Below are 21,573 nucleotides of genomic sequence, written 5' to 3'. Positions count from 1 at the left end.
TTGGCGGCAAAGCAATGTGGTATGCTACAGGTCTAATCCATCGTAGAATTTGAAAAGGCCTGATAAACCTTGGTGTTAACTTTCTAGTTTTGATTGCTCGTGCAATTCCCGCTCTAGGAGTTACCCTAATGAACACGTGATCTCCTGCCTCAAATTCCAAAGGTCTTCTCCTTTTATCACTATAAGTCTTTTGACGATCATGTGCAACTTTCATCTTTTCTCTAATAAGCTTAACCTGTTCTGTTGTTTGTTGCACAAATTCTGAACCCAATATTTTATTTTCTCCAACTTCATACCAATATAAAGGCGTTCGACACCTTCGTCCATACAATGCTTCATATGGAGCCATGCCAATACTTGAGTGAAATTTATTGTTGTAAGTAAACTCAATCAATGGTAAAAACTCATCCCAACTTCCTTTGTGTTCAAGAGTACAAGCTCTTAGCAGATCTTCTAACGACTGAATTGTACTTTCTGATTGGCCATCTGTTTGGGGATGATTAGCTGAACTTAACCTTAGTTTGGTTCCTAGCTCTAAATGCAACTGACGCCAAAACTTTGATGTGAATTTGGGATCTCTATCACTAGCTATACTTGTAGGTATCCCATGTAATCTAACAATTTCCTTTACATATATCTGAGCTAGTCTCTCTAAGCTAAATGTTTGATTGATGGGAATGAAATGTGCACTCTTTGTCAACCTATCAATGATTACCCAAATTGCATCATACTTATTCTGAGTTTTGGGCAAAGCAGTTACAAAATCCATAGCTATTCCATCCCACTTCCACTTCGGAATGTCTAAAGGTTATAACAATCCAGTTGGCCTTTGATGTTCAATCTTTGCCTTCTGACATATCAAACAACTTTGAACATACTGTGCTATATCCTTCTTCATTCCAAACCACCAAAACATTTTCTTCAAATCTTGATAAATCTTTGTGGCTCCTGGATGAAAACTCATCTTACTTTTGTGGCCTTCTTCCAAGATCAACTTTCGAATATCCTGGTTTTGAGGTATACACAACCTTTCTCCAAACCTGAGGATTCCATCATTCCTTATGTTAAAATCCCCATTTTGACCATCTTTGATAGTTTCCTTTATATTCATTAATTGGTCACCAAGTTGTTGTTCATCTTTGATCCATTTTAGATATTCATTAGACACGACAATAGTGCCTATGAACATACTTCCTTCACTGTGATGTACTCCTAAGTTTAAATCCACGATTTGGTTAATCAACTCTTCTTCCTTCAACATCATTGCAGATACATGAAATGTCTTTCGACTCAAGGCGTCTGCTACAACATTGGCCTTTCCTGGATGATATTGTAACTCAAAATCATAGTCCTTTAAAAATTCCATCCAACGCCTTTGTCTCATGTTTAGATCTTTCTGATCAAATAAATACTTCAGGCTTTTGTGATCACTTAACACAGTGAACTTTATTCCATAAAGATAATGCCTCCAAATTTTTAAGGCAAACACAATTGCTGCTAACTCTAATTCGTTAGTTGGAAAGTTTCTCTCGTGCACCTTCAACTGTCTTGTAGCACAAGCTATCACTTTCCTTTCTTGCATCAACACACAACCAAGACCTTGGTATGACGCATCACAATACACATCGAATCGTCCTAACGCATCTGGTAAGATGAGTATTGGTGATGAAGTCAATCTTTCCTTCACCTTCTGAAAACTTTCTTCACACTCTTTTGTCCATTCAAAGTTCTTACCCTTCCTCATTAACTGAGTCATAGGCAAAGCGATCTTTGAGAATCCTTCGATGAACCTCCGATAATATCCAGCTAGTCCAAGAAAACTTCGAATCTCACCAACATTCTTTGGACTTTCCCACTTTGTTACTACTTCGAATTTACTCGGGTCTACTACAATACCTTCTTTACTGATAACATGACCAAGAAATTGCACCTCCTTCAACCAAAATTCACATTTCGAGAATTTCGCGTACAATTGGCGGTCCTTTAATATATGTAGTACAATTCTCAAATGTCCTTCATGCTCTACCTCATTCTTGGAATAAATCAAAATGTCATCGATGAAAACTACAACAAATTGATCTAAGTATGACCTAAAGATCCTATTCATGTAATCCATGAATACTGCTGGAGCATTAGTCAAACCAAATGGCATTACTAAGTACTCATAGTGTTCATAACGGGATCTGAAAGCTGTTTTTGGAATATCATCCTCCTTCACCCTGATCTGATGATATCCAGACTTCAAGTCAATCTTCGAGAATACCGATGCTCCGTTTAACTGGTCCATCAAGTCCTCTATTATAGGCAAAGGATACTTGTTTTTTATAGTAGCTTTATTAAGTTGTTTGTAATCTACACAAAGTCTAGAAGAACCATCCTTCTTCTTAACAAACAAGACTGGAGCTTCCCATGGCGATACACTCGGTCTAATAAATTCCTTCTCTAACATCTCGTCTAACTGTTTCTTTAACTCAGCCATCTCTGAGGGTGACATTCGATAAGGAGATATAGAAATTAGTCCAGTGCCTGGAACCAAGTCTATAGAAAACTCCACTTCCCTAACCGGTGGTAAACCTGGAACCTCTTCTGGAAAAACTTCCGGGAATCCACAGACCACTGGAAGATTTTACACACCAGGGGTTTCTCCTTCTGGCATAGAGAATAACATCATAAATTTTTGGGTGAGAGTTTCCACCTTTATGACTTCTCCACTATCTTCTCCAAATGTTAAAATTTTCTTCTTGCACCCCAAGTTTACATTGTTGGCTGATAACCAATCCATTCCTAAGATGACATCTTGGTCTTTTAGCGGGAGTACTACAAGATCTACTAAGAATCTTCTATTTTCTAAAATAACAGGGCAGACTGCACAGACTGAACAAGTTACCATTCTTTCTCCTGAGGGAGTTATAATGGTCAACTTATAGTTGAGATCAACAATTTCAAATCCCAAAATTTCCGTACAAGATGTAGATATAAATGAATGTGTAGCTCCTGAATCGTATAATACTGATACCAACTTATCTCCAATTAGACACATACCTTGGATTAACCCATCTGACTTTGAGATGTCAGCTCCTCTAATTGCAAATACTTTTCCTGTGGTTGGCTTATTCTGATTATGAGGTCCTTGACCAACATTTGGGCCTCCGTTCCTTGCTCTCCCTACATTGTTATTGTTTATTAGGACGCTCTTCTGGCTTGTTGGTTGATTTTGTCCTTGGGGACAATCTTTGAGAAAATGGCCCTTCTGACCACAATGAAAACAAGCTCCAATATTTATATTTGGATAATCTTTGTTAAGATGTGCCCCTCCACAGCTGTAACACTTGAACATTAACCTCCTAGAATCCTGGTTATGATATGGTGTAGGCCTTTGATATGGCCTACCCCCTTGTTGGGTCCTTCCTCCATGGCCTCGGTTAAAATGGCCCTTGTGATTGTTGTTTCGGGTTGGTACTCCTGATCCATATTGATTCTTCCTATTGTCAATTCCTTCCAACTCCAAACATCTTTCTATCAGCTCACCAAAGCGCATAATATGCAGAGGTAGAACCGCCCTCTAGATATCATATTTCAATCCATCTTGATACTTTTCACACATCCATTCTTCCCTTGGATGCAAGCGGTAAAATTCAGAATACTTTAGCAAGGATTCAAACTTCCTAGTATACTCTTCCACCGTCATCATACCTTGACACGGGTTCTGGAATTCTCTCTCCTTCTCTTTCCTACATAGCTTTGGAAAATACTTCCCCAAAAAATCTTCTTTGAACATGATCCAGTTGATCTCTCTTCCTTCCTCTTCCAATAATCTATGTTTTCCTCTCCACCAGGCTTCAGCGTCGCCTGTCAGCATGAATGTTGCATAACCGACTCTTCTATTCTCTCTACAGTGAGTGAAAGAAAATATATTCTTTATCTCTTGCAACCATTTCTCAGCACCCTCCGGATTAAAGTCACCACAAAACTGTAGTGGTTTACCTTTCAGAAACGAGTTCAATCTTGTATCTTCATGCACAATTTCTCTTTGTTGTTGCTGAAAAAGTTGATGATCACGAGTGATTTGCAGGATTTGAGCATTTTGTTGTGTTTGAACTAACACAACCGCAGCAAGTTCGCGAACATCTCGAGTGTCAGCTTGATAGTTCGTTCCAGTTTGGGAATGATCTTCTCGTCCCATAGGGATGTTAGCTACCCCTTCGGGAGTAGCTTCACCACTCACATTCCTACCTACACCTCTACTAGCGCCTCTACCAACACTCCTACCACGCCTCATGTTTCTGGCGTTCTGAACCATAACTTCCTGAAAAGGATAAGTTATTAGGTTCAATCATCCACAAGACATAAAGAACATAATAAATGTGTATATTTATATCCCAATGAATGATTCACCGATAAGGATTTTGTCAATTCTCTCACATGCAATGTTATGTTTAATATGTTGAATTAATGCTTAACGTTAGTTATAATTATATCTAGAGTTTTGGCAAAGATAATAAATATTTAGTGTATAAACAAAAGCATATCAATTTATTCAATAACAACGATTACAAAAACCATGACCATGTTTCATTTAAAAACCTCTATCAATAAACCAAGCTAAGACTAGTAATGGTAAAACTATAATTATCATTATTGCTAAAAAATCTTTACCTAATTCTTCATGCTTGATAATATGTTGAATGTAATTTTTAAGTGTCGGGTTTTTGTTATCGTATCCACAGGGATTGTGAGATATCACCGCCTTTCGACAGTTGTATTAGTTCTTAGCTTAAGGTAACAATGGGGTTTTGGTATTTGTCACGGTATCTTGCATAAAAGTATAATAAAATGCGGTAAAAGTTTTGGTTTGAATATTTGAGAAATATTGCCAAAGTTAGGGTTCGACGATCACTTTGCATGTATATGTTCGATCAACAAAACTTATAAACTCCTTTAGATGATAAATTATTTCACAAAGTCCTCCCAATGTGTTTATCTCTAACACACATTGTGAGTTTTCCCATTTTGATCCATTGTTTATCTCTAACACAATCTATCAAAATGACAACTTTTTGGTTCAACCTTATGGTGAACAAAATCATTCATTACTATCTCTAGCTAACAAACAAGATTGGATGAAAACCTAGGTTAAGAGTTGGTAAACATCTCTCGATCATAAACCAACACAAAGAGTTTTCAATAAGAACAAAGTTTTCACCATATATTCACCATTAAAGAGTTTACAAATGAAGATCCTTACATTTACACACAAAGCTAATGATCATCTACATCTAACCTTGACAAAATGAAGGACTTAGCTACTCATTTTCATGGTAGCTTGGTCAACAAGTTTCGGAAGAAGGTTGATCAACATCCGAGTCGAATAATCGAGATTGGATGGGAATCCACCTTCTTTTTGTGAAAGATGGTTAAGAGATGAAGAGAAATGGTTTTTAGGTCACAAAAGATCCTTGGAACAATGCTGTAAAAAATCTAGAAAAAGTACAAAAGTATGGAAAAATAAGGTATGGCTCCAAAAAGTGGCACTTGCTACTTATAGAGCTGTTACTGGGCTGTCATGCTCGCTAGGCGAGCAGAATGGCTCGCCTAGCGAGCCCCTAATTGAGGCACCTGAGGCACCTGCGCCCAGAGAAACAGCCTTTCCCAGACTGTCATGTTCGCTGAGCGAACAAAACCTTCGCCTAGCGAAGGGCACGCTCCAACCATCGCTCCTGCGAGCTTGAGAGGTTTTGCTACTGGAATGCTCGCTGGGAGCTCGCTAATGGCTCGCCTAGCGAGTGAGTGTTGGCTGTGCTTTTCACCAAGTCTGGACGTGTTCGCCACACTCCTCGCTGGAAGCTCGCCTAGCGAGTGTGGTGATGTTTGCCTCTGTTAAATACTGGAGCTTTTCGCTGGACGCTCGCCTAGCGAGTCCTTCGCCACAGCCCTCGCCTAGCGAGGAAGCTGATGAATGCTTGTTTTATTTGATTCCTTTGCCACATTTCTTGTGTCTTCATTTTCTATTATTTCATGCCTACTTCCTGCATAATAACACACAAATCAAAGGTACCAAGATAAATTATCATTGTATTGCATTTCATCTGAAACAAAGGTGGTTTCGACATTTTAGCAAGGAAATGGAGTGAAAGATGCCCACATTTGATAGCTCAAATAAGCACTTTTGGGCATCTAACAATTCTCCCCAACTAGATTCTTGCTTGTCCTCAAGCAAAGTATGCCCCTTGAAGGACAAGAGGATTTGCTTTAAGAAAAAGGTTTCTCCGAAGTCGGATAAAACGGCTCAAACACAAGCGAATCAGCAGATACAAGTTTCCAACGGTTCGAATAAAATAATACACAAGAACTAAAACTTAATAGTAATGCGAAATATGTATCTATCTACAACAATATTATTTTGAATGAATCGCCCTATCTCTCCTCTTCGAATAAGGATTGAAGAATTTACGCGTTTGCAACCGCGGGAATAATCTCACTCTCTAACAAATAATGAAGAAATCAATTTGATTCATACAATGTCTAACAATTATAAATGGTAATGTGGAAGCACGAAGATCACTAAGGGCTTTTCGGTTGAAGCTTGGTTAGGTTAACAAACAAGGGTCATTTCTTAAGCCATTGAAAACGAGATTGCCGATGCAAAAGAGACATTCACTGTACATTATTTACACATCTCAACTTCGTTCCATTTATTTCTCATTTGAAACCTTCACAACTCTTATTTCACAACTCAATTTTTGTTTTTCACTATTTTTCTTCCAAGCAAGCATTAATTTTCATTCTTTCTATTTTTGTTCTTTTCTTTCACATCATATTTACAAAACATATGTTTCTTTTATATATTTTCTATATATATATTTTTTTTATGCTTGCTCGGTTTTTCAAAAGTTGTGGTACTTACCAATTCTCATTTTCGTTCTCCCCAACTGATTTCTTACTCACCCTAAGTGAATGCTCTTAACTTTTTACGGCAAAAGAAAAATAATCAAGATTTTCCGGGTTGTAAAAAAAAGATTTTTGAAATCTCGCTTTATTTCAAACTAAGATTCAACTGTTTAAGCTCAAAGGGGTTAACGAATACTCTCTCTGCTCACAGGTAAGTTATATTTGGAACTGGTTGCGCTCGATAGAAAACAAGTGCCTTGATCATTTCTAATTGCTTCCACATATTCACAATAATAAAAGACAAAGCATGAATCAAATGAATCAACAAAACTTATTAGAATCCAGCATTTAAGTGTACAATGGAGGTTTACTCACAATTTGTGGTTTTAAGTCCTAGATGAAACATTCATTCAATTATGTTGCAAAAAGACAATACTCAATTACAAAAAAAGAGTAAAGTTCTAAGTGCATTCTAAAATTCTAGCCGGAGGTAACCATGTACCTTAGCCTTATTCACTTGTTTATTCTTATCATTGCCATCCAAGCTCGGATGCACCTTCATTGGATACTTCTTTGAGGAGCAACCAATCTAGAAGGTTTGCCACTCAACCAACCAAAAATTTATTAAAACAAACAAAATTTAAAACAGAAATAATAATATAAACTTCAAAATTTAAATTTGTTCGTGGGGGACAAAACACCCCAAAAGTACAAAGCCAAAAATCAAAATACAGAATTCTGGAAATACAATCAAAATAAAACATAACATAAAAAAAATAAAAACTTAGCCCTCTAAGGACTCAGAACCCTCCTCACTACCGGCCTCAGAACCGGTAGCCTCATCATCATCATCATCACCATCAGCAGCACCACCAGAAGACGCACCAGCACCCGCCCCCTCACCAAACACAGGCCTGTCCACAGGCCAGTTAGCGTTAAGCACAAACTGCTCAAGCGTTATCAATGAGTGACCACCGGTGGGGTCACTTCCCTGCAGCTGTAACCGCTGCATAGAATCATGCATGTCGAGCATGGCACGCTGAGTAGCCGCCATCCAGTCCCAATTGTAATTGCAGACAGCCTGCAGGTAAGGATCGGGTCCGGGAGTAGAAGTACCAGGACCATCAGAAGCCCGGGTACCCTCTGCAGCTGCACTACCTCTAACATTCTTCGCCCTGCAATACTTGGCCACATAACGGTCATCGATGGGTGGCGGGATCCTAACTTGACCCCTGGAAGGTAGCCGCACCCTCGCTTGTATGCACAAACTCATGATTAGGCAGGAGAAAGCCAGGGGACAATTCACACGAGCCCCCGACTTTAGCCCGCTTTCAATCACGGACTTAAGCTCATAAGCGATAATCCTCGCCACATCGATCTGGACGTTAGTGAGGATAGAGTGTACCAAGTGTGCCACTGGGATCGGCACTGTAAAAGTGTGGGACTTGGGTTGGATGTTTGTCAGAACCAATAGCAGGATCAGTTGAGCCAAGGGAGTCATGTCCTCCCTGTGATATCTCATAGGAACCCCAGATGGGTTCAGCTCAAGTGATTTCCCTCTTAACAGCAGGGTAGCAGAGATCGCATCAATATCCCGGTGAAGCCGCAAGTCTGTGTGGTAGGTGTCTCGCTCCTCGGCTCCCAGTTGGAGCGGTTCACCAAGGACGCGGTTAATAGCATCCCGATCAAAAGCAACTGGACGACCGGCCACTCTAGATGTCCAAGTAAATGGCTCGTCATCATCAGGAAGTGCGTTCGCATAGAACTCACGCACCGTTGCTATATCATAATGCTCCAGGGGATTAATCAACCGATCCCACTTCTTCGTGTCAATCAACCCGGTGAATGTTCTGTTTGTGCCTTCAGGGTTGATGATGAATCTCTTCTCCGGTAGAATTTTCCGCTTCTCCAAAGCAATGTACCTTGCGGCCTGCTTCGGCCCGACAAATTTGTCGGTATCAAACTGGATTGGCACGGGACGGGAAGTGCTCCCGCCCTTTCTCTTCTTTGAAGCGCCGGATCTAGATTCCATCTGCAAAATAAAAGAGGAAGCAACACACACAAAACAGATTAGACAGCAAAACCAGAATTCACAGTACTGTCATGCTCGCTGCTGCTTCGCCTAGCGAAGTGGCAGCGAATGCTCGCCTCTGGTTCGCCTAGCGAGCTGCTAGCGAACCTTACGGGTTTTTGGGTTCTACAGGTTTTTCAGTAAAGTTTTCCCAAAACCCACATTCTAATGGTTTCAATTTCAGAACCTAATGATATATCAAGAAAAGAAACGTTCTATGCTATTGGTAATTACAAACTCACATGCAAAACCTAAAATTCTCAATTGAAAAACCTAAAATCCCCACATGCAAACCTAAAGTTTCCCATACCAACAACTTCATCCTAAATGACATTCAAATCAGAAATAAACAAAGCTTAAACATAAAGAAATGGTATAGGGCAAACCTTAGCAAATTAGAGTGATGGGATATGAAATGCAGTGAGGTTCACAATCCTCCAATTTAGGGTTTGAGGGTTTGTGAGAGAGATGAAAATGAGAGAGTGAGGTGAGTGTTCGTGCAAATGCCTCAGCAGAGTTGTCAAACAGAAAATTGTTTTTGGGCCCCAAATGAGAGGCCTGCTGAGATTTTAAATAAGTGTTGTCACGCAGCGCTCGCTGCTGCCTCGCCTAGCGAGCAGCTAGCGAATCAGCTCGCTACTGCTTCGCCTAGCGAGCATCAAGCGAGCATGACAGCATTTGCCTTTTCAAAGGCAGCATTCCAGGTACATTCAGCATGGTTATAACAATTGGACACCCAATACAACAGAACAGGAAAACAGTAAATACTTACAATGTTGGGGTGCCTCCCAACAAGCGCTTATTTAACGTCGGCTAAGCTCGACGGTGTGATGCTCACAGAGGAGCATCCAACGGAATAGCATGGCTCTCGCGATCCACATGACCGCCAAGATAAACCTTCAAACGTTGGCCATTAACGGTCCAACTGTCCTTCTTTTCCAGGTCCTCAATGACAATAGCTCCGTAGTCCTTAACTTCTTTGACCCGAAATGGCCCGGACCATTTTGATTTCAACTTTCCAAGGAATAACTTCAACCTGGAATTGAACAAAAGGACCAATTGTCCGGGCACAAATTCTTTCTTTCGGAGCTTTTTGTCATGGTATTTCTTTACCTTCTCTTTGTACAACCAGCTTGAGTGGTATGCGGCATTGCGCATCTCTTCCAACTCAAGTAGTTGCACCTTCCTTTTCACTCCGGCCAAATCATTTTCAAAATTTAAAAATTTCAGAGCCCACAAGGCTTTGTGCTCCAATTCAACCGGCAAATGGCAAGTTTTACCAAAAACCAATTGAAATGGAGTTAGGCCAATTGGAGCTTTGAAGGCGGTACGGTATGCCCATAACGCTTCATCCAATTTTTGGGACCACTCTTTTTTCGAATTTGACACAGTTTTTTCGAGGATTCTCTTAATCTCACGATTAGAGACCTCATCTTGCCCATTTGCCTGTGGGTGATACGGAGTTGCCACTCTGTGTGATACACCGTAATGTTTTAAAATGCTTTCCAACGGTGCATTACAAAAGTGTGACCCTCCGTCACTTATCAACACTCGGGGGGTTCCGAAACGGGAAAATATGTTTTTCTTCAAAAAAATTATCACCGTTTTCGCATCCGCCCGAGGTGAGGCAATCGCCTCAACCCACTTAGAAACGTAATCAACTGCGACAAGCATATACTCGTTCCCATAAGAGGGTGGGAATGGTCCTAAAAAATCAATGCCCCAACAATCAAATACTTCGACCTCTTGGATGTTTTGGAGAGGCATCTCGTCTCTCTTACCAATCCCACCGCTTCTTTGGCAACTATCACAACTTTGCGCATGGGTATGTGCGTCTTTGAAAATAGTGGGCCAATAAAATCCCGATTGAAGGATTTTAGTGGCCGTTCTCACCCCATTATAGTGTCCGCCGTAAGGCGAGTTGTGACAATGCCAAAGGATGCTCTGCGCTTCATCGCCAGTAACGCATCTCCTTAAAAGGTTATCACTACCCAACTTAAACAAGTACGGGTCATCCCATACGTAATACTTGGCATCCGAAAGAAACTTCCTTTTTTGGTTCGAAGTTAGGTCGGGAGGCACAAAACCACTAGCCTTGTGGTTCGCAAAATCTGCAAACCACGGCCTAACTTGAACTTTGAACAGTTTTTCATCAGGAAATTCTTCCCGGATTTCCTTCTCCGACGCGGTAACCTCCACATTCACCAAGCGGGATAAATGATCCGCCACCAAATTTTCCGATCCTTTCTTGTCTTTGATTTCAACATCAAATTCTTGCAACAAGAGGATCCAACGGATGAGCCTTTGCTTCGAATCCGGTTTGGTGAGCAAATATTTAATCGCCGTGTGGTCGGTATACACTACGACTTTAGACCCTATAAGATAAGATCTAAACTTTTCAAGCGCGTACACTTTTGCAAGTAGTTCTTTCTCCGTGGTGGCATGGTTTATTTGAGCCTCGTTAAGAACTTTACTTGCATAATGTATTGCATGAAAATTTTTCTCTTTTCTTTGGCCAAGTACCGCTCCAATTGCATAGTCGCTTGCATCGCACATTAGTTCAAAATTTGAATTCCAATTTGGAGCGACTATAATCGGAGCGGTAACCAGTTTTTCTTTTAAAGTTTCAAAAGCTTGCAAACATTCATCGGTTAAGAGAAATACCTGGTCCTTGGCTAGCAAATTGCTCAAAGGCTTAGCCACCTTTGAGAAGTCCTTGATAAAGCGCCGATAGAACCCGGCGTGCCCCAAAAAGCTTCGGATTCCCTTCACATTCACCGGAGGAGGTAACTTTTCAATCACTTCAACCTTAGCTCGATCCACTTCAAGCCCCCTTGAAGAGACTTTATGGCCAAGCACGATCCCCTCGGTCACCATGAAGTGACACTTCTCCCAATTAAGTACCAGATTGGTCTTCACACATCTTTCAAGCACCGTTTTCAAGTTTGCCAAGCATAGACTAAAGGATCCACCAAATACCGAGAAGTCATCCATGAACACTTCCATTGTTTTCTCAATAAGGTCGGCAAAAATGGCTTGCACACATCGTTGGAAAGTCGCTGGTGCATTGCACAACCCAAAGGGAATTTTTCGATATGCGAACACTCCAAACGGACAAGTGAAAGCCGTCTTTTCATGATCGGCCGGGTCAACCGCAATTTGGTTATACCCGGAGTAGCCATCCAAGAAACAATAGTATTGTTGGCCCGAGAGTCTTTCGAGCATTTGATCCATGAACGGGAGTGGAAAATGGTCTTTTCGGGTTGCGATATTCAACCGCCTATAATCAATACACATTCGCCACCCCGTTGCAACTTTAGTAGGGATCAATTCATCCTTGTCATTCCGGATCACGGTAATTCCACCTTTCTTCGGAACCACATGCACGGGACTAACCCATGGACTATCCGAGATCGGGTAAATCATTCCCGCATCCAACAGCTTTATAACTTCTTTTCTTACAACCTCCTTCATGGTAGGATTTAAGCGGCGTTGAGGTTGAGCTACCGGCTTAAAATCCTCTTCCATCAAGATCTTGTGCATGCAATAGGAAGGGCTAATTCCTTTTAGATCGGAAAGAGTCCAACCCATGGCTTCTTGATTTTTTTTTAGCACATGGATCAAGCGGGCTTCTTCATCATTTGTCAAAAGGTTGCTTATGATGACCGGCTTTGCTTCGGTCTCATCTAGGAATACATACTTCAAAGTAGAAGGTAGTATTTTCAATTCAATAGGCGCTTTTTCATCAATAACCTCCTTCTTCAAGTCTTCTTCCTTAACTTCCCACGGTTGTAGTTCGTCTAAACTATCAAGTTCCTTTAAGCATTCCTCAAGAGCTTGCTCTTCTTCAACGGTGAAAACCTCCAATGAGTCGTCAAGAGCTAACTCCATAGGAGATATCTCGTGAATATGCTTAGAAACCTCCAAAACTGCTTCTTCGATCACATCGATGCGAAAGCTATCATTTCTATCTTTTGAATGCTTCATTGCTTCGAATAGATCGAATGTTACTTCCTCATTTTGGACTCTCACCTTCATTAAACCGTCATCAACGTCTATCATCATTCGCGCGGTTTTCATGAACGGTCGGCCCAAGATGAGCGGAGCATCATCATCTTCTTCCATGTCAATAACAATAAAATCGACCGGGAAAAAGAATTTGTCGACTTTAACCAAAACATCTTGGGCTACGCCATGAGGATGGGTTGTCGACTTATCCGCCAATTGCAACGTCATTCGGATGGACTTAATTTCAATGTTGCCAAGCCTCTTTATAATAGACAAAGGTATAAGATTAATGCTTGACCCCAAGTCAATTAGTCCCTTCCCGACATAGATATCACCAATTTTAACTAGCAAAGTAACTCTTCCCGGATCAACCTCTTTTTTTGGAAGCGTCCTTTGAATAATGGCACTACAGCTCGCGTCAAGGACGATGGTCTCCGGTTCCGTATACCTCCGCTTTTTTGTAAGTATGTCCTTCATGAACTTGGCATACTTGGGCATTTGCTCCAAGGCTTCGGCAAACGGAATGTTTATTTGTAGTTGTTTAAAAATATCCATGAACCGGGCGTAATGCCGTTCATTCTCTCTTTTGGATGGGGCATGAGGATAAGGGAGGTTTTGGATTGGAGTAGTGCTCACTACCTCCTTTCCCTTTGCAACTCTAGAACTCCTCCATCTAGGCTTTTTCACTTCCTCCCCCATTACCTCATCACTTTTATTTTTCTCAATCTCCACACTTTTTTTCTTTTCAACTTCACCATTCTTTTCGTTATTTTCAACTTCTTCCTCCTCACTCCACTCCCCCACTTCTCCATCAATATTTTCCTCCACTATTTCCTCCTCATTTTCTTTCTTTTTCTCTCTTTGTTCACTCTCAACTCTTTTGTTATTCTCACTCATCAACTCCTTCCCACTTCTCGTCATGATCGCTTTACAATGTTCCTTAGGATTTATTTGCGTGTTTGCCGAAAAGGAAGGACCGGTTTGTTGTTCCGCGAGTTGCTTAGCAAGTTGCCCAACTTGAGTCTCGAGATTTTTTATAGCCGCGTCGTTACTTTTTTGATTTTCCATTGACATTTGCATGAATTGCGTCAATGTCTCTTCCAACTTAGAAGTTACGACCGGCGGTTGTTGAGATTGATAAGGATTTTGGGGAGGGTTTTGACGGCTAGAAGAACCACCTCCATAACCTTGGTTATGGTAATAGTTACTCCTAGGTTTGGAACCCTTGGTTCCCTTGGAAATGTGGTTGTTGATTTTGAGGGTTTGGTTGATAAGGTTGTTGTTGTTGTTGTTGTTGTCTCGATTGGTAGTCCCTTTTGTTTGCCATGTAGTTTACATCTTCGAACCCCGGAGGTGGACAGAATCCGGTGTCATGCTCACCTTTGCAAAGCTCACAACAAGCTATTTGTTTAGCTTTAGAAGGTTCCCTCAACTCTTTAATTTGTTGCGTTAAGAGTTCCACTTGTTGTGAGATGAGCTTGTTTTGGGCAAGGATGGCATCGTTCGTTCCTAGTTCAAGCACTCCCGGCTTTTTCAAAGAGTTGCCTCGACTTTGACTCTGAAGATCATTTAGAGCCATTCGATTTATGATATTTGTAGCTTCTTCGGCACTTTTGGACAATAAAGAGCCACCCGAGGTAGCATCCAACAACGTCTTGCAATTCGGTTGAAGTCCATTTTTGAAAATATGGATTTGAGTCATCTCATCAAATCCATGCCCTTTACATTTCCGAAGCATGGATTTGAATCTTTCCCACGCTTCATTTAAGGATTCATTGATTTCTTGTGCAAACACTGAGATGGCCATCTTGGATTCCATGAACCGGTTATGGGAGAAGAATCTTTTGATGAACTTCTCTTCTAACACGTTCCAGTCTGTCATGACGGCTGGTGTTTGATCTAGGTACCAATCTTTTGCTTTGCCGAGCAAAGCGTGGGGAAATAATCTTCTGAATAACGGTAGCTCCTGAGCCTGATCCACTCCGGCCGCCAATGCTATCTCATAAAATTTTGTGAGGAAAGCAAAGGGATCTTCATGGTCCATTCCGGTGAATGGACTTCCATATAATAAATTGAGAGTTCCCGTTTTCATCTCAGCTTGCCTTCCCGTGTGGTTGGCAAACTGAGCAGTGTTTCTTGGACTGTTTATGCATGGAGTAGAAATAGGCGGTGGTGGTGGCTCCATGTTAGGTATGAATGGTGGTGGATTTGTGGTAGAAGAACTTTCTCCTTGATCTTTACGTTGTCTAGCCTGTTGCCTCCTACGTCTCGTTTTGCTATTAAGCCTCCTTGCGGTTCTCTCGATCTCAGGATCAAAAAGAAGTTCGTCCACAGGGATTTGCCCTCGCATAAAATATAAGCTGCACACTAAACCAAACAAATTACAAGCACAAGTCAAAAATTCGAAAGCTAAAACTTAAACAACTATTACGATGCTCGCAATATCAATTCACAATCCCCGGCAACGGCGCCATTTTATTGAATGTAATTTTTAAGTGTCGGGTTTTTGTTATCGTATCCATAGGGATTGTGAGATATCACCACCTTTCGACAGTTGTATTAGTTCTTAGCTTAAGGTAACAATGGGGTTTTGGTATTTGTCACGGTATCTTGCATAAAAGTATAATAAAATGCGGTAAAAGTTTTGGTTTGAATATTTGAGAAATATTGCCAAAGTTAGGGTTCGACGATCACTTTGCATGTATATGTTCGATCAACAAAACTTATAAACTCCTTTAGATGATAAATTATTTCACAAAGTCCTCCCAATGTGTTTATCTCTAACACACATTGTGAGTTTTCCCATTTTGATCCATTGTTTATCTCTAACACAATCTATCAAAATGACAACTTTTTGGTTCAACCTTATGGTGAACAAAATCATTCATTACTATCTCTAGCTAACAAACAAGATTGGATGAAAACCTAGGTTAAGAGTTGGTAAACATCTCTCGATCATAAACCAACACAAAGAGTTTTCAATAAGAACAAAGTTTTCACCATATATTCACCATTAAAGAGTTTACAAATGAAGATCCTTACATTTACACACAAAGCTAATGATCATCTACATCTAACCTTGACAAAATGAAGGACTTAGCTACTCATTTTCATGGTAGCTTGGTCAACAAGTTTCGGAAGAAGGTTGATCAACATCCGAGTCGAATAATCGAGATTGGATGGGAATCCACCTTCTTTTTGTGAAAGATGGTTAAGAGATGAAGAGAAATGGTTTTTAGGTCACAAAAGATCCTTGGAACAATGCTGTAAAAAATCTAGAAAAAGTACAAAAGTATGGAAAAATAAGGTATGGCTCCAAAAAGTGGCACTTGCTACTTATAGAGCTGTTACTGGGCTGTCATGCTCGCTAGGCGAGCAGAATGGCTCGCCTAGCGAGCCCCTAATTGAGGCACCTGAGGCACCTGCGCCCAGAGAAACAACCTTTCCCAGACTGTCATGTTCGTTGAGCGAACAAAACCTTCGCCTAGCGAAGGGCACACTCCAACCTTCGCTCTAGTGAGCTTGAGAGGTTTTACTACTGGAATGCTCACTGGGAGCTCAGTAATGGCTCGCCTAGCGATTGAGTGTTGGCTGCGCTTTTCACCAAGTCTGGACGTGTTCGCCACACTCCTCGCTGGAAGCTCGCCTAGCGAGTGTGGTGATGTTTGCCTCTGTTAAATACTGGAGCTTTTCGCTGGACGCTCGCCTAGCGAGTCCTTCGCCACATCCCTCGCCTAGCGAGGAAGCTAATGAATGCTTGTTTTATTTGATTCCTTTGCCACATTTCTTGTGTCTTCATTTTCTATTATTTCATGCCTACTTCCTGCATAATAACACACAAATCAAAGGTACCAAGATAAATTATCATTGTATTGCATTTCATCTGAAACAAAGGTGGTTTCGACATTTTAGCAAGGAAATGGAGTGAAAGATGCCCACATTTGATAGCTCAAATAAGCACTTTTGGGCATCTAACATAATACCAATAAGAAACAAGATAATGACAAGAAGAGAGGTGAATAAAAGAAAACATTTAGCCATTTATAAGGTATGGATAAGTACTTTGAAATTGATATGAAAATAATGAATAGGTGTTGTAGCGGGGTAGTCGTTACCATTAGAGATATTGACTAAATCCAAGGTAAACCATACAAGTCGAGTCGCCACCAAACTTCTATTTATCCAAAGGAATGGTTAGAAAGCAAACAAAAACCTAAAAGTTTTATCGAATTAAAAACTAGTAAAAATGTCGGAGATCGGGGTAAGGGGGTTGGTTATGTAATGGGAAGGTTTTAAGCACCCAAAACATCCTAGGTACTCCTAGGGATCCCTTTTCATACTTGTTGTAAGGTTGGTATCTTGTGAAAATTTATTTGTGCAAACATGATTGAAGAGATGAGAAGAGAATATACAAGTTATTTACAATTTGTGTTTGAATGGATAAACCCATTACCTACGTACCATCTAAAAAAGATTAGGATCAAAACCTCGTAGTTCGGGATAAAAATATCAAAATGAGTTGGTGAATTGATTGGTCCAAAAGCCTTAAGGTCTTTTGTTATCCAAGGGAGAAAACTCAACCTAAAAACCACAAATCCACCATGTGAGGATAACTTCAACATGCTAGTGAGGGGTTAACCCTATAATAAGCATGGAAGACTCATTGTCCATCACTAAGGATATAGGTGAGTATTATATCTACCTCAAGGATAACTCAAACCTAATAGCTAAAGGTTATGAAAAAGTTTTTGATTAAGGAAATGGCCATTGAAACCACAAAAAGTATTTGAATGGGTTATATTTACCAATGAGGAGTATTTACAAAATATGGTCAAAGTTGACTTAAAGATTCAATTCAAAATAAGTGTTATGAAAGGAAAGTTTGAAAATCAAAAGCATAAGGCTTAGGTTTCTAATGTTTGAAAACAAATGTTAAATCTTTGCACAAAAGTTTTGGCTTGGGTTAGAGTGGAGAGAAGAAGAAGAATGGCTAAAGTCCTAATCATACAAGAGATGAAGGATAAGAAACAAGACCACAAATGGAGTTCCCCTCTTGAGATCATATTGATGATCCAAGTAGCTCCCATCCTTTGGAATATGCAAGCAAAATAAGTGTAAGCTCAAGCAATCAACATAATCAAGCAAGCTCTTAGAAGATCCCCAATGGCTCTTGTATCTTCCATTTTGGATGAACATAGCAATGGTTCTTCAATTTGGCTCAAATAGGATTCCCTAGCACAAAAGCACACACATCAAAAAGTTATATGAAGCAAATCAATAATGGACAAGAATGAGTTTAGAGATTTGGTCTTTCTAATCCATCTTCAACATTAAGGCCTTTTTTACTCCATTTTTGCATAGGGATTGTCCTTGAATCTAAGTCCATTTGTCCATTTTTTGCATTTGGTCCACAATAATCAAAACAAAACACAAGCACAATAATATATACACAATTATGTGCTCATGTGAGGAAAAGGCAAATTGCATTAACATAAACATGTGCTCAAGTGAGCAAAGAGCAAAAGCAAATGAATAATATGTACAAGAATAGTAAATTGCATAAATGTAAAGAGCAAGAATTAAATGTTAATGGTTAGTAGTTAGTGTTAGAGTTAGTGTGCCATAAGGCAATTTAGCGCTATGTTAAGCAATCGTAATTGGACTTATGTAGAAGTCACAACTATCTGAGGCCGGTCAATAATAATGTAGGCAACAATACAGGTTAGAGATTTTGATTAGTGAATCAAACTCCTACAACTTGCCATGCCAAAAAGAAGATGAGAAATGATCTTGTATTGATTTAGGTTCTTTGCATGATTAGGAAGCAACCTATCCTTAATGCAAAGTCATTCACTTGATCCATGATCAAGATGAATTAGATTTGAGTCAAGGAAGATTAAACCTCCATGTATCAATGCTAACCACCAATCTTTAACTCATTGATCAAAAAAAGAAAAAAAAAGAAGAAGAAGAAGAAGAAGAAGGTGAATATTAAAGCACATTAATGGAAATGGAATAAGGTAACCAACAAGCATTGACCAAAGATAGAGAAGATCAAGGTCAAACAATAGAAAACATAATCAAAATGAAGATTAGAAGTCAAGAAACAAATAAAATATTTTTGTCATTTTTCAATATTTAAATAAAACTTGAATTAAAATAATAAAGAAAGGTCAAACTTCAAACTCACTTCAAAATAACTTTGAAAAGTCCAAGTGAATTATCCCAAGTTCAAGAAGGTCAAACAAAGTTTGATAAAAAATTTCAGCATTTTTAGAAGTCATAAACTATTTTTTTATCAATTAAAAATGCATAAAAATAACCTAATTGAATTAAAATCTCAAATAAATCTCAAATAAATTAATAAATTGATGAGAATATTTTTCATAGATCTATCATCATTCAAAGAGGTTGGAAAATTGTTTTTGTATTTTTTGGTGATCAAAAACTATTTAAAATGAATTAAAAATAAGCAGAAAAGAGAAAATTCCTAAAAAATATCAAATGATAAAATAAAAATATTAAAAATCATTTTTAGAAACTAGAAATTAAAAGGAGAAAAATGAAATTGGTCTCATATTTTTTGGACCAATAATGAAGGAGTTATGAATTTTTAAAAAGAAATGGAATTAAAAGAAATAAAAGAAATAAAAATCAGAAATTAAAAAAAGGATAATGCGTGGACCTTTTGATCTGAGCTCATTAATTGAGTTGGCAAATCATGAGGTCAGGAAGCGCGCGCCTACCATGTTTCTTGGCCAACTGGAACGGACCTTGCCAATAAAAAAGTCATAACAATAAACGCATGAGATTAGATCTGGAAACTGAGATGGACGGCTCAAATCCAATCTGGAGACCAGACGGTGGCCAGAGCCACCGTCTTCTTCGGCCAACTTCCGACCATGCTTCAAGTTGCAGAGAATCAAATGTTAACCAAAAGTCACGATCCAGGCATCAATCGAGAGCTGGGGTGATGTATATCACCCATGTACCAATCAAATCCACTCTAGGTTTCTACATTGAGAGAAATCAGAGATGGAATTTTAATGGTGTTCAACTGAACTTGCTAGATTTCAAAAATTTAAAGCTCAATAGTGTTTCCTCTATGCAGAGGACTTCAGATCACACAACAACAACAAGAAATGAGCATAATACAAGTTGTTTCGAAGAAATTAAAATCAGAAGTAAACCTCTGATTTGCAGAGCTTAGGGTCACAATTCCTTTCTATGGATGCTTGCAGTTCACTCTATGGATCAAGGTGATGAGGTTTAGGAACTTTAAGATCTGAAAATCAATCGAGGAAATCAAAATTCAGATCTGAAAATTGAGAGAAAAATGAGAGAGTTCCTTTGGTGTGAGGGTCAGGTTTTAATTGCACAGCATTTGGGGCGCCTTCAGGTTAGTGAAATGAAGCTCATATGCATTGTATTTATAGGCAAGGCAAGCTGAAAATGCATGATCATAAACTTGCATGAATGGAAAAGGCCTCCATGCATGGGCCTGTACAGGCGCATGGAGGGCCCAATTCCACTTGGATTTGGTAGCTGATGCATGATAGAAGTAATTTGGACGTGCAGATTATGTATTAATGGATCATGCAATGCAAATTTAAATGATTTTCCAAAATGTGCCATAATGTTCAAGCCTTCGAAAATACCATGTCCAAAATAGAAACACCACCTCATGAGTAATGGCTGGAAAGCTTTTAGCATCAGGATCATTTGTTATGTTGGTCAAAACTCCATTTGAGCCTTGGAAGTTGATGAAAAGTGGTCATGAAGTGTAGGGTGCAAAACATGTACATGTGAGATTTTCAAAATTGGCCAAAGTTCAAGCCCTTCTGTTTCAATGATGCAAGCTCCAAATGACAAAATCTTCAACATCAAAGTTGTATATCCTTTCAAAGCAATCAATTTGGACATAAATTTTTTCATCATTTTGATTTTTGATGAAGAAGTTATGGGCACTTGAAGTTGGACTTTTTCACATTTTAATGCCTTTAGTCCAAAGTAACCTACAATGTTTTGCATTATCACATGTACTTCTTTTAGGGTTTTGAAATTTTTCTCAACATAAAATTTGTATTAGACATCTTAAGCTTTCCAATTCATTTGATCCCACCTCAAAATCATGAAAAATGAAGGAGTTATGTCCTTGGGAAGTTGACCCAAAATTAGGGTTTCAGTCAAAATGACCTATAATATCTTGGAATGGATGATGACCTTCCAAGCTTCAAATAAATTTTTGATGAACATGAAAGTTGTTCATATGGTCCTTAATAACATTTTTTCTCTTGAGGTCATCTCCATTTGACAAACACATTAAACGTTAGGTCTCAGTGTATTTCAAAATAGTTAGATGAATTGACTGATCAACTTCTCAAGTCCAAACCTCATATCTTAATGAATTGATGATTGAGGACACTCAATTAAGTTCAAATATGCATGAAATTATGAATTAAATAACTTCCATTGATTGCATTTGACCATGGGTTGAGGTTGCTTCATGAGCAAGGCATAGTTGATGGACAGATGAATTAGGGTTTCCTTGGGAAACAAGCCTCAAGCCCTTTGATTTGCTTTGATCAAAATGATGAATTGAGATA

General features: G+C 39.3%; 1 protein-coding gene across 1 annotated transcript; it reads right to left on the bottom strand.

Annotated features, from left to right (window-relative positions):
* Positions 1 to 2,626: 2,626 nt before the first annotated feature.
* LOC127131205 (uncharacterized) lies at positions 2,627 to 3,538 on the bottom strand. The gene has a single exon (XM_051060139.1). It carries the CDS (start codon positions 3,536 to 3,538, stop codon positions 2,627 to 2,629), a length of 912 nt encoding a protein of 303 aa, XP_050916096.1.
* Between the last annotated feature and the right edge of the window lie 18,035 nt (positions 3,539 to 21,573).

Source organism: Lathyrus oleraceus, chromosome 3 (genome assembly GCF_024323335.1).
Source record: "Lathyrus oleraceus cultivar Zhongwan6 chromosome 3, CAAS_Psat_ZW6_1.0, whole genome shotgun sequence".
NCBI classification, from domain to species: Eukaryota; Viridiplantae; Streptophyta; class Magnoliopsida; order Fabales; family Fabaceae; genus Lathyrus; species Lathyrus oleraceus.
This window is presented reverse-complemented; position numbering and strand designations above follow the sequence as displayed.

What these genes read in the sequence shown, in the direction of transcription:
- LOC127131205 (XM_051060139.1), bottom strand. Translation starts at nt 3,538, where the DNA reads ATGCGCTTTGGTGAGCTGATAGAAAGATGTTTGGAGTTGGAAGGAATT.